Here is a 12127-nt window from a genome sequence, read left to right as displayed (position 1 = left end):
TGTCAAAATGATCAAATCCAATAAAAAGAGAATGATTGGAGCTATAACCTTAAGTTACAACCAAATTTATTGCCAAATTTTATTTTATTTAAAAAAAAAAATTTACTTAAATGGAAATCTAGAAAAAATTAGAGAATTTGACTCCTTTTTTGAAAAAAAATAAAATAAAATGAGAATTTGACTTAAATATAGAAAATGGGCTAAAAAAAAAAAGTATAAGCTAAATGTGGATGCTCTAAAACCCATTCATATGGAATGATTAAATTTCCTTCTGTTGTTTGTTTTCTCCTTCGTTTTTTACCATATAAATTTCCCTCTGTTGTTTGCTTTCTCTTTCGTTTTTCGTAATAAAGAAATCAAAAAAATAAAATAAAAATAAAAATAAAACGTTGACATGTATCATTGGTCCTATTAGGAGCAATTAAACAATTTATTCTGTATTATACTTTCTTCGACATCACAAGTCAAAATAACATCTTCCATGATGCCACCTTTCCCTGCACAGAATCGAGTTTTTTTTTTTTTTTTTGAAGATTGAATTAGTCCAGTCAAAGGCACCAAAGTTAAAGACACTGAAAAACAAAAATTCTATTCCGACATTCGTAGCTGATATTTTGAATAATATTAAAACCAGTCAGTCTTCATTTCCTCTTACACGCTTTTTTGTATATTGAATATTATCCAACCATGTTCGTATATAACAGTTGCTGTAATTAAGATTTAAAAGAGACTTTTGTGTGTTGTACTTTATTTTAGTATTTATTTTTGTTCTTTTTGGGTGAACACAGTTATCAAGTTCCTAGAATGGCCTTCCCTTTCATTACCGGTAAAACAGTTATAAAGTTTTGCCTCCTCTTTCTCATTCTAGTATCCTTTCTTCTTTCACTCATTCATGGAGATGAAGCTGCTAATACAACTAGCGAAGTTACAAATATTGGTGCCATCATTGATGTTAGTTCCCGGATTGGGAAAGAAGAAAAAACAGCTATGGAAATTGCTGCTGGAAACTTCAACAACCATTCAAAGACTGATCACAAGCTGTTTCTCCATTTCCAGGACCCCGGGACAGACCCCCTTCAAGTTGTTTCTGCTGGTCAGTTATTCTCTTATTATGACGATTAACAGGTTCTTGATTTGATATTAACTATGTTGTTTCTTAACAATTTTTGGTGCAGCTGATGAGCTTATTAAAGAAAAGAAAGTGCAAGTGCTTATTGGCATGAACAAGTGGGAGGAAGCAGCATTAGTAGCTGATATTGGAAACAAAGCTAATGTTCCGGTTCTTTTATTCGCAGCTCCTGCTATAACCTCGCCAATTTTGCAACATCGTTGGCCTTTCTTGATTCAAATGGCTAACAATGATTATGCTCAGATAAAATGCATTGCAGAAATTGTTCGAGCCTATAACTGGAAAAAGGTTATAGCAATATATGAAGATGATGCATACGGCAGTGACTCAGGGATGTTAGGCCTTCTATCTGAGGCACTTCAGGAGGTTGATTCAGAGATTGAGTACCATTTGGTTCTTCCACCAGTTTCTTCTCTCCCTAATGCAGGGGGGTTTGTTCTTGATAAGCTTTTGAAACTACAATTAACAGCACAATCTCGGGTTTTTATTGTTCTTCAGTCATCAATACCAATGGTATCTCATTTGTTCAGAGAAGCTAAGAAAGTAGGACTTGTAGGGAGAGAATCAGCTTGGATAATTCCGGAGAGTGTTGCTAGTGTCCTGGACTCCGTTAGTAAAGCAGTTATATCCTCCATGGAAGGTGCTTTGGGAATCAAGACCTACTATTCTAATAGTAGTAATTCTTATAAGGATTTCTATGATCAATTCACAAAAAATTTTGAAACCAAGTATCCCGAGGAACATAATCATGAACCAGGAATTTATGCTCTAAGAGCATATGATAGCATCATGACAATTTTACAGGCCATAGAGAGAAATGAAAGTTCAAAAACGTGTACCAATACACTTTTGAACGTTTAGACCCCCAAAATACAACTTAATCAACTCAAGCAATATGTCAAACAACTAGTGTGCGGAAACTTAACACATGCTATAATATGAAATTGGTTAAACAACTATCTAAGCCATAACATAATAAAATCACAGCAGATAATATAAAGGCAGAGATAGAGAGGAAGGAAGATGCAAACACAAAGATAACACCCGATGTGTTATCGAAGAGGAAACCGAAGACCTCGGCGAAAAACCTCTCCGCCGCCCTCCAAGCGGTAATCAATCCACTAGAAAATACAGTTGGGATACAAGGACAGCAATAGACCCTCCAAGCCTAATCTACCCAGTGCACCTAAGCCCTCCAAGCTTCTTGCTCCAACGAGGTTGCGCCGAACCTTTTTCTTTTCTAGCTTTCCGGATTCCGCTACTACACCGTAGCATCAACCAATGAAGATTGGCTCCTTCCTAACTGCTTCCCAGAACTCCAAACGACTGTCTCACAGAGATGATAATGGTGAGAACCAGGTTTGGTATAATGCCTCTCAAGGTTTTGACAATGGAGAGGAAGAGAGTGAGGGATTTTGATGAGACTCTAAGGTAGAGATTGTGTGTGAAACAATCTTGTTTTTCTTTAGGGTTTGTCTCTCAAAATTCTCTCTGGAAGCTCTCTTTCAATCGTGGGTTAAAAGGGTATTTATACTGGAGTGAAGAGGAATGTGAAACGTCAGGTTTTTCCAAAACAGGGGTGGCTCGCGGCTTGACCTCGCAGCTTGACCAAGTCGCGAGTTCCAATCGCGAGTTAACCGTATGGCTAGTTGTCCTGTTTTGTCCTGTAGTGCTCTAGCTAGCATGACTGTTCATCTTCCAGCATGCTTGGCACGTGTGCAGCTTCTGGCGGCTTGCAGCTGCGAGTCCACCCGCGAGTCTCAGCCGCGACACTCTGTTTTCTTGCACACTCTTGAGCAATCTTCACTCTATCTCACTCACTACCCTTACAACAATCCCACCTAAATACAGGGTTACTAAATGCTGAATTACAAGCAAATTTGGCACGGAATAAAGCCAATTAGATGGTTGAATAAATTCAACCTTACAATCTCCCCCTTTGGCTATTCCGTGACAAAACCCTAAAACAGACTCTAGACTTAACATGTGAGTTGGGAACAGTTGAACAAAACTCACTCACACCTAACTCTAGAAGCTGTGAAGCACTTGAATCATATGAACATAAACTCCTGAAACACAACAATACACCATGATCATTGTAAGCAGAAAATTATAAATGCATATGAAACAGGCAATGTGAGATCAAGCAAAGATGGAGTTAATAAACAAACCATGGCTTGATCAACCAAGTGAACACCACAAGGTAGTGATCACAGTGCTCATTCACACTTGGAATGAACACAAGGACATACAAGTTAACAAGCACAAGGCAAGACACTTGTATGCTCAACACTCAACCAATGCATAGCACACATGGCATATGCATCTAGGAACAATCCTACAAGGACACAAGAGTGACAGTACATAAACCAAAATGCAGAACATTTAGATTAAAGTACTGATTTCAACATAGCATAAAGGCTGCACTTAAGCAAGGTACAAACCATAAAGCCTACAAACTATGCATAAAACAATAACCCTAAAAGCTTACATAAGCATATGGGTACAAACACATTATATTGAATAAAAACTAAAACAATATAAACTAAAAGTGCTTAAAATTTCTCCCCTTCAAAGTGATGAGAAGCTGTGATGCACTTGGAACATATATATACTTGTACCCTGAAACACTTGCACAAAACACATTAGACCCTCAAGGTAAAGCAAGTAATAAATGACAAGTATAATATAACAAGTATAGAAATGACTACAATGATCACATAGCAAAGCAATTGATCATCCGAACATGCATTCAAAGAAGCACAATAGCATAAGGAAGTATGCATGTCCAAAACAAAAACAAGATGCGAAGAGAATCACAAAACATAACTCAAAGCACCATAAAGCCTGTGCTAGTTCAAAACAAAGTTTTCTTATTATCTCAATGTCTTCTCCCCCTTGGTATATGCATCTCCCCTATGGAATATCTCCCCCCCTACAAATGTGCATGAGAAAAGGAGATTTCTCCCCCTAAGGATGTGCACAAGAGTCATATAGAAATGACAAAATACTCCGGAATATACTCTAGAGTATACTCTCCCCCTTTTTGTCAGGAATAGACAAAGGGTCAAGAAGAAACGAGGGCAAGAGATGAAGGTACGAACAATGCTAATGATGCATGAGGGGTGCACGATGAATGAGAAAATGAAGCTCAAACCTAAGACAAAGTAACATGCTACAAAGCATAAGGTAAGCATGACATGCTAGGATGAAACAGCAAGGTCAAGACCAATGCATGACAAGGGTAGTAAAGGTGTGTGCAAGAGGTGGCTAAGTGCAATGCATGATCAATGCATGAAAAATGCACATGTGGGGCAAAGTGTGTTAAAATACACAACCAATGAACCAAACATGTTCCTAATGAGGAAACATGAGAAACCCCAAATTTTGGTACTCATCGGAGTCCAAACAAGCGAGAAAATGTCTAAGAGGCATTTTATCAAACACCTAGCATGCACACTATAAACAAAAATGTGAAACAATGCATGAACATCAAGAAATCCACCCTTAATACATGTTCTTTCTGCCACAAGGGGCCAACATCCAATGCATATCAACAAAAGAAACCAATCCCATGAAGAAAATTGACAAAAAATAAGTTTTCCTAACCCCTATGATGAAAATCCCAACCAAGAGCACAAAACTCTCCAAAACATAATCTAAGGATCAAAATCAATGAAAAGAGTTTATAATTACCTTAGAGATGTTAATGGATTGAAAAACCATTCAAATTGGTTGGGTTTTGATGTAAAAATATTGAAAGAGGGGTTTTAGAGAGGATGGGAGAGGTTTAAAACAAGTTTCCCACGAAAAAGCTCTTTAAAAAGCTGATTCTGGGCGACTCGCGACTGGCGAGTCGCGAGCCAAGTCGCGAGTGAGCCGCGAAACCTCTCTGTCTGAGCTCGCGGCTTAGACTCGCGGCTTGCAAGCCGCCAAACCGACCAGCCAAAACTGGCAGCTTGCTGGCAGCTCACGCAAGTAGCCAAAATGAGTGGCCAAAAAAACTGACACAAGTTTTTCAAACCAGAACATGTTTAAACATTGAAAAACAAAGTAAGCACTAAACATAAACTCAAGGAGTGATAAAAATCACTTCCAAAAACATATAAAATGATCAAAAATCTTTTTGGATTGAACCATATATGATTGAGCACACACACATCACATTTAGACAAGTACAATCTAACAAATGAATAAGACATTCATTGAACATAAGGCAAGTGTGTTATGTGTGTGTATCAAATGTGGAATAGTCCTTAGTCTAGAATGAAGCTTCAATGATCAATTCAATCAAGTCATACACAACTAGTACTAAGTCAAGTGGTATATCTCAATTATAGAAGTGAACATATATGACCTCCCACAAGAAAATGATTACATAAGATTGAAGCTTTTCATTTGGCTTCTTACAATTCATATCATTTGATCATTTTGAATCAATACAACTCATTTTGAGCAATACATCTCATTTTTGAGATTGATGCCTGAAATTTTTGATATTTCAATTTGATGAACAAGCCTTTGGCTTTTTGGGCATCATACATTTTCATATAAGTCGCTTTCCCTTTTTCCTAGTCGAATACTAGTATGTGCGACGGCTTTTGCAGCTCATTATCTCTTTTCATTTTGAGATTTACATTTATTGAGCTCTTTAAGCAATAAAGATAAAAGAGTGGGAAGAGATATAAGCACAAGTCTACGCATGTATCAAAACCAACATGACTATTGACAAATCATTCATGACAAGCTTGAAGATCGATTTACAACATTCACACAAAAATGTCAAGATTTTTCCCACAAAGATATAAGTGCAAAAATAACAAGCTAAGCTCGAAAATGCACAAAGCCATTTGTACAAAGGTACAAGGCCAAACTCACATGTGATATGTGCTCAAACATATACGATCAAACTTTTTGAATTTTTCACTTTTTATGTGGTTTTGGATTTTTTACTCACACAAAATAGAAACATAAAAGAAAGATCAAAAACGAAACAATGCATACAAATAAATGCAAGATGCACAAAATGCATGAAGATATGACATTTAATGCATGAAGGGTCCTACAAAGATCGAAAGAATTAGATCAAGGACCAAAAGAGCAAAAGCTCAACCATAGGAACCCTTCCTCATCCAAACGGAACGATTGTTTGGAATGAGTGTCTCATGAGAAGTGAGACGAGGGTTGGAAGAATGAGAACCGGAGATGCACATAGACAAGGAGTTAAGAGCATTAAACATTTTCTTTAGCAACATGCTATTATCACTAAAATCCGGTTTATCCTTTTTAGCACCACTTCCAAGAAGCTCAAGTTTTTCTTTTCTTTTGATTCTTTTAAAAGCATGAAACTTAGAGCATTGAGGTCTTAGATGACCAAAGGCACCACAATGGTGACACACAATGTGTTTAGGTCCACTAGGCCTTTTGGGAAGGGATCTAGCAATATGATTTTGTTCCATCTTCAACTTATGACATTGAGGTCTTATATGACCAATCACACCACAATGGTGGCAAGTTGGAACAAACTTAGATCCATCCAAAGCCTTAGGTTGAGACCTAAACGAAGGCTTTGACTTAACAGCCTTTCTCTCCACCTTTTGATTTCTTTTATGTGGAGGAATGTACACCGATTTGTCCTTTAAGGTAGAACACACACTAGGCACAAAATCGGGTACCACAACATGATTGCAACAAATATTTTCATCCTTTTTAACAATAGGTTCAGCAATCAAATACTTGGCATGCATCTTAAGAGATTCATTTTCACATTTAAGATCATCAACAAGTTTGTTAGACAAAACAAGTTTAGCTTCCAAGTCCATATTCAAACATTCAAACTCTTTCAGCTTTTCAAGAGAAATTTCAGCAAGTTTTTTATATTTCTCAACCAATTTGTTGGATTCATTGAGCTTAGCAATCAAATCATCCTTTTCACAAAATAACTTGCTCAAATTCTTTTGAAACTTCTTAGCATTTTTCTTGAAGAGTTTGTCAACAACACCCATAGATTCAAATAACATGTCATCACACTTATGAGGATTAACACTCATAGAGGCAATTTCACAAACACGTGGCATGTTACATTCATTACCAACCAAATCATGCAAAGAGTCATACAAAGCACAATCCATGGCAAATAAACACAAGGGGTCAAGGATCACACTTAGGTATTTAAACCACAACAAGTGTACCCGCTCTGATACCAATTGAAAGTTCAAAAATGTGTACCAATACACTTTTGAACGTTTAGACCCCCAAAAATTAACTTAACCAACTCAAGCAATATGTCAAACAACTAGTGTGCGGAAACTTAACACATGCTATAATATGAAATTGGTTAAACAACTATCTAAGCCATAACATAATAAAATCACAGCAGATAATATAAAGGCAGAGATAGAGAGGAAGGAAGATGCAAACACAAAGATAACACCCGATGTGTTATCGAAGAGGAAACCGAAGACCTCGGTGAAAAACCTCTCCGCCGCCCTCCAAGCGGTAATCAATCCACTAGAAAATACAGTTGGGATACAAGGACAGCAATAGACCCTCCAAGCCTAATCTACCCAGTGCACCTAAGCCCTCCAAGCTTCTTGCTCCAACGAGGTTGCGCCGAATCTTTTTCTTTTCTAGCTTTCCGGATTCCGCTACTACACCGTAGCATCAACCAATGAAGATTGGCTCCTTCCTAACTGCTTCCCAGAACTCCAAACGACTGTCTCACAGAGATGATAATGGTGAGAACCAGGTTTGGTATAATGCCTCTCAAGGTTTTGACAATGGAGAGGAAGAGAGTGAGGGATTTTGATGAGACTCTAAGGTAGAGATTGTGTGTGAAACAATCTTGTTTTTCTTTAGGGTTTCTCTCTCCGCGAGTCCACTCGCGAGTCCCAGCCGCGACACTCTGTTTTCTTGCACACTCTTGAGCAATCTTCACTCTATCTCACTCACTACACTTACAACAATCTCACCTAAATACAGGGTTACTAAATGCTGAATTACAAGCAAATTTGGCACGGAATAAAACCAATTAGATGGTTGAATAAATTCAACCTTACAAGAAAGATTAGTAACACAATTAGCCAAAAGATGATGTTAGAAAGTATACTATCAAGCAATTTCTCTGGTTTAAGTAGCCAAATACATTTCAAAGCAGGAAAGCTGCTGAAAACTCCTATATTAAGGATAGTAAATGTTGTGAGTAAGGGATACAAAGAATTAGACTTTTGGATGCCAGAGTCTGGGTTCTCAGAAAGCATTGAGATGAAAAATAGTACAAAGAAAATTGCAGGTCCAGTAATTTGGCCTGGATTTCTGAATGGAGTTCCAAAGGGTTGGGCAATGCCTACTGAACAGAATCCATTGAAAATTGTAGTTCCCGGTAGAACTCCGTTTGAGGATTTAGTAAAGGTTGACTACAGGGGGAATTACCTAGATAATTCCAAATATGATGGTTGGTGCATTGATGTTTTCAAAGAGGTGCTTAACATTTTGCCTTATTCTCTTCCCTATGAATTCGTGGCCTTGAACGGCAGCTATGAGGAACTAGTTGAGGGTGTCTATGACAAGGTAACAACCCTAGATTTACCATTCAGTTTCTTGAATCGCTTTGTTAATGTTCCTGTGTTGCATGACATAAAACAAACAAACTTTCACATTAAATTCTCAAATTGTTTATATGTTCACTTATGTTAATGAACTTATCAAAAATAAATTTGCCTCATTGTTTATACACACCTAGCAAAAAGTTCCTTTGAATATACTAATATATAGTAGAATAAATACAATTCAATTCAATAGACCTCCAACATTCGGCTGCTTTCAAGAGCAAGTAATTAAGCATAAATGTAGATTCTCTCTAGTCTCCGTCTTGCAAAGAAGAGTCTACGAGTCAAATTTCCCATAGGTCAAATTTGTACAAAGCTACTGTGGGAAGAAAAATGAGTATTGAGGAGACAAATTTTATACAGATTTGTCTTCTGATATTGGTTTCTCAAAAATTTGAAACTTCTCATTTCTAAATTGCCCTTCAAGAACACTCGGGTAAGACTTTTCTGATAGTTTGCCTAACTTTGATTGGCTCCTTCTGGAAGAGACAGAAAGCCCTTAAAATAGCAGTGAATCTATGACTAAAATAAGTTGGACATAACTTGGACTTTTTCATTTGTTTATTGTTTTCTTTTATTTCTTAGATACAAACTTGTTTCTGATAGACTATGCTTGCCATGTATGATCTAAAAACAATGGAAGACTTACGATGCTGTTGTTGGAGATGTGACCATATTAGCCAACCGTACAAAATATGTGGAATTTACTCAGCCATTTGCAGAGTCAGGGTTGTCCATGGTTGTTCCTGCAAAACCTGAAGGATCAGCATGGATATTCTTGAAGCCTTTCACCTGGAAAATGTGGCTAATGACCGGTGTCATCTTGATTTACACAATGCTTATAGTATGGTTCTTAGAGCATCAATATAATCCAGAATTTAAAGGCCCATTGAAGAATCAGATTGGTACCTCACTTTGGTTCACATTCTCCACTCTATTCTTTGCCCACAGTAAGTACCAATGTCTATGATATGTTTCATATTTTTTATGAGCACCAATGTGTATGATCATGATAAGTGCTCTGTGACACTTAGCACAAGCTAATGATCAAGTCTTCCATACTGTTTATGGAGTCCAAACAGCGTCAAGGCTGCCTCATTGTGCCCACCCCTAATAACTTGTTGCTGTCTTGTCTAGGATGTAAAGTAATATAAATAGTTTACCATTGCACAAATTCTCTTATTTCTGCACATGTAATTAGATAATTTTAAGAGATCTAGTACTTTGCAGTTAGTGGGAGTTAAAGAGGTAGGTTTAAGTTTGAGGTTTAGAATGATAGAATTACTGCAAGGTTGCAGCTCATATTTGACTGGAAAATATACTGTGTCTGAAATAAATGTACACTTGATGCAATAATTTGCTTACAACATAATGCCAATTTTACAAAATGGACTAATACCTTTATGATGAATTAGGTTCATCCTATTATGATATTTCTTTCTAATCAATAGGAGCCCCCAGAGATAAAGACTAAACATCAGCCAGGATGGAATTTCTAATGAATGGAATCATTTACATTTGCAGGGGAAAGAGTTTATAGCAACCTCACCCGAGCCGTGGTGGTAGTTTGGCTCTTTGTTGTACTGATCTTAACCTCAAGCTACACTGCTAGTCTGTCTTCCATGCTCACTGTGCAACGACTACAACCAGTTAGAGATATCGAGTGGCTGAGGAGCACCAATGCAAAAATTGGTTGTGATAATGATTCATTTGTAATGAATTACCTGCAGAATGTTCTTAAATTTAATTCAAAGAACATCATTACAGTTACAAATGAATCTGATTATGAAGGACATTTCAAAGAAAAAAGCATAGCTGCTGCCTTTTTTGAACTTCCATATGAGAAAATTTTCATCAATAAATATTGCAAGGGATTCACTACCTCCAGACAGACCTATAGATTTGGAGGATTTGGCTTTGTGAGTAGTAATTACTCCTTTCTATATTTTAGTTTACACATAATTTTAAATTGATCAACCAGAAGTTCAATAGTGTTACACATTAGCATTGGCCATCAATGAATTAAATTCAAAAGATTCATGCACTTTTTTAGATTATATTGGTCTTTTTGAATTCTTGGCAGAAAATGTGGATTCCAGACTGTTTGAATATGGAAAGAAACAATTTTGTAGAGAGTTTCTGCAAGTTTTCTATGTTGGCTAAAACTCATTATTTCAAAGAAGTCTTCATGTATTTTCATACAATGGTTTTAAAGCTAATTAAGAGATGTTCTAAACGTATAAATCCTCAATAAATATTAATTATAGAAAATTGTCCAAATATGCTATGATTTTTTGTTTCAGTAATTCCATTCCAAATGTATTAGAATTTTCACTGTTTGAGATGTATCAATTTCATGTTTTAGATTAAAAATTATAAGTTTAAAGGGTAACAAGTGTCATGTCATTTAGAATATTAAATGACATGACACTTCATACATTGTCAAGAAATAAAATTATTACTCTGAAATAGATAGTATTTACTTCGTGTGAAACGAAGAGGACAATCTTTTTATCTAATAGGAATGACTTCTAATTACCCTCCATGCAGGCATTCCAAAAAGGCTCGCCAATAGCGAAGGATTTTTCAGAAGCTATTCTAAAGCTTTCAGAAGATGGTACCCTAATAGGTCTAGAAGAAAGATGGTTGACTCCCTCACGCGAGTGTTCAACAGACCAAACATCCAATGATACGGATCCTTTGAGCATCCAGAGCTTCTGGTGTCTTTACCTTATATCGGCGGCCATTTCTACAATTTGTTTCCTACTATCATTTATTCGATTACTAAAGAATTATCAACATCATCAAGAGGCATATCAAGGCAATGCAACTGCTAGCTCTGGAAGTGTTTGGAACAAGGCAGTTGGACTAGCAAAATACTTTTATAATGGAGAGATCAATACTCCAGAGAGAGCTTCAAGTTCATTTTGCAAATCAGACTTAGTGAATTGGACTTCTTTAAGACGGGATAACGTGAGTACTATCAATGTTTTGGACAATATTATTCAAGCCTCCCCACCTTCTGAAATTGAGATGTCATAGAACTCCTTATTAAATGCACAAAGTAAAATAGGTAGGTTTTACATAAAGAATTTTTTGTAATGAGCCTAAATGTTGTAATATTTATATCTAATTGTCTACTACTAATTGTTTATTGTATGAAAGAAAGGACTGTTAAGAGTTTGTTGCAATTAGTTGGCTGGTGAGTCAGTTGTCTCACTCAATTAGTTATATGAGTTTAAGAGTCAACAAACTAGAGAACTTAAAGTGAACTAACCAACCTGTATAAATACTTGTCAAATGTCAATAGTGTTGAACATCAATAAGAAATTTGTCACAGTTTTCCTCTTTCCTTTCAATCAATTTCTCTCACTCATTCTCTCTTCTTGGA

General features: G+C 36.5%; 1 protein-coding gene across 1 annotated transcript; it reads left to right on the top strand.

The window, feature by feature from the left end:
• The first annotated feature begins 745 nt into the window (after positions 1-745).
• Positions 746-12062, top strand: LOC126726116 (glutamate receptor 2.7-like). The gene is made up of 6 exons (XM_050431238.1): positions 746-1093; positions 1176-1962; positions 8200-8698; positions 9380-9686; positions 10261-10655; positions 11287-12062. The coding sequence occupies exons 1-6, from the start codon at positions 805-807 to the stop codon at positions 11776-11778; spliced, it is 2769 nt and encodes a 922-aa protein (XP_050287195.1). The 5' UTR covers positions 746-804; the 3' UTR covers positions 11779-12062.
• The last annotated feature ends 65 nt before the right edge of the window (positions 12063-12127 follow it).

The sequence above is a fragment of the Quercus robur genome, chromosome 5 (genome assembly GCF_932294415.1).
Source record: "Quercus robur chromosome 5, dhQueRobu3.1, whole genome shotgun sequence".
Classification (NCBI taxonomy): Eukaryota; Viridiplantae; Streptophyta; class Magnoliopsida; order Fagales; family Fagaceae; genus Quercus; species Quercus robur.
Note: the sequence above shows the minus strand (reverse complement) of the source record. Positions and strands in the feature narration are given on the sequence as shown.

Excerpts from the sequence above, each read along its gene's own strand:
- LOC126726116 (XM_050431238.1), top strand. The coding sequence starts at position 805 with ATGGCCTTCCCTTTCATTACCGGTAAAACAGTTATAAAGTTTTGCCTC. Across the intron at positions 9,687-10,260 it reads CACTCTATTCTTTGCCCACA|GGGAAAGAGTTTATAGCAAC; the intron begins GTAAGTACCAAT and ends TTACATTTGCAG. Across the intron at positions 10,656-11,286 it reads GATTTGGAGGATTTGGCTTT|GCATTCCAAAAAGGCTCGCC; the intron begins GTGAGTAGTAAT and ends CCCTCCATGCAG.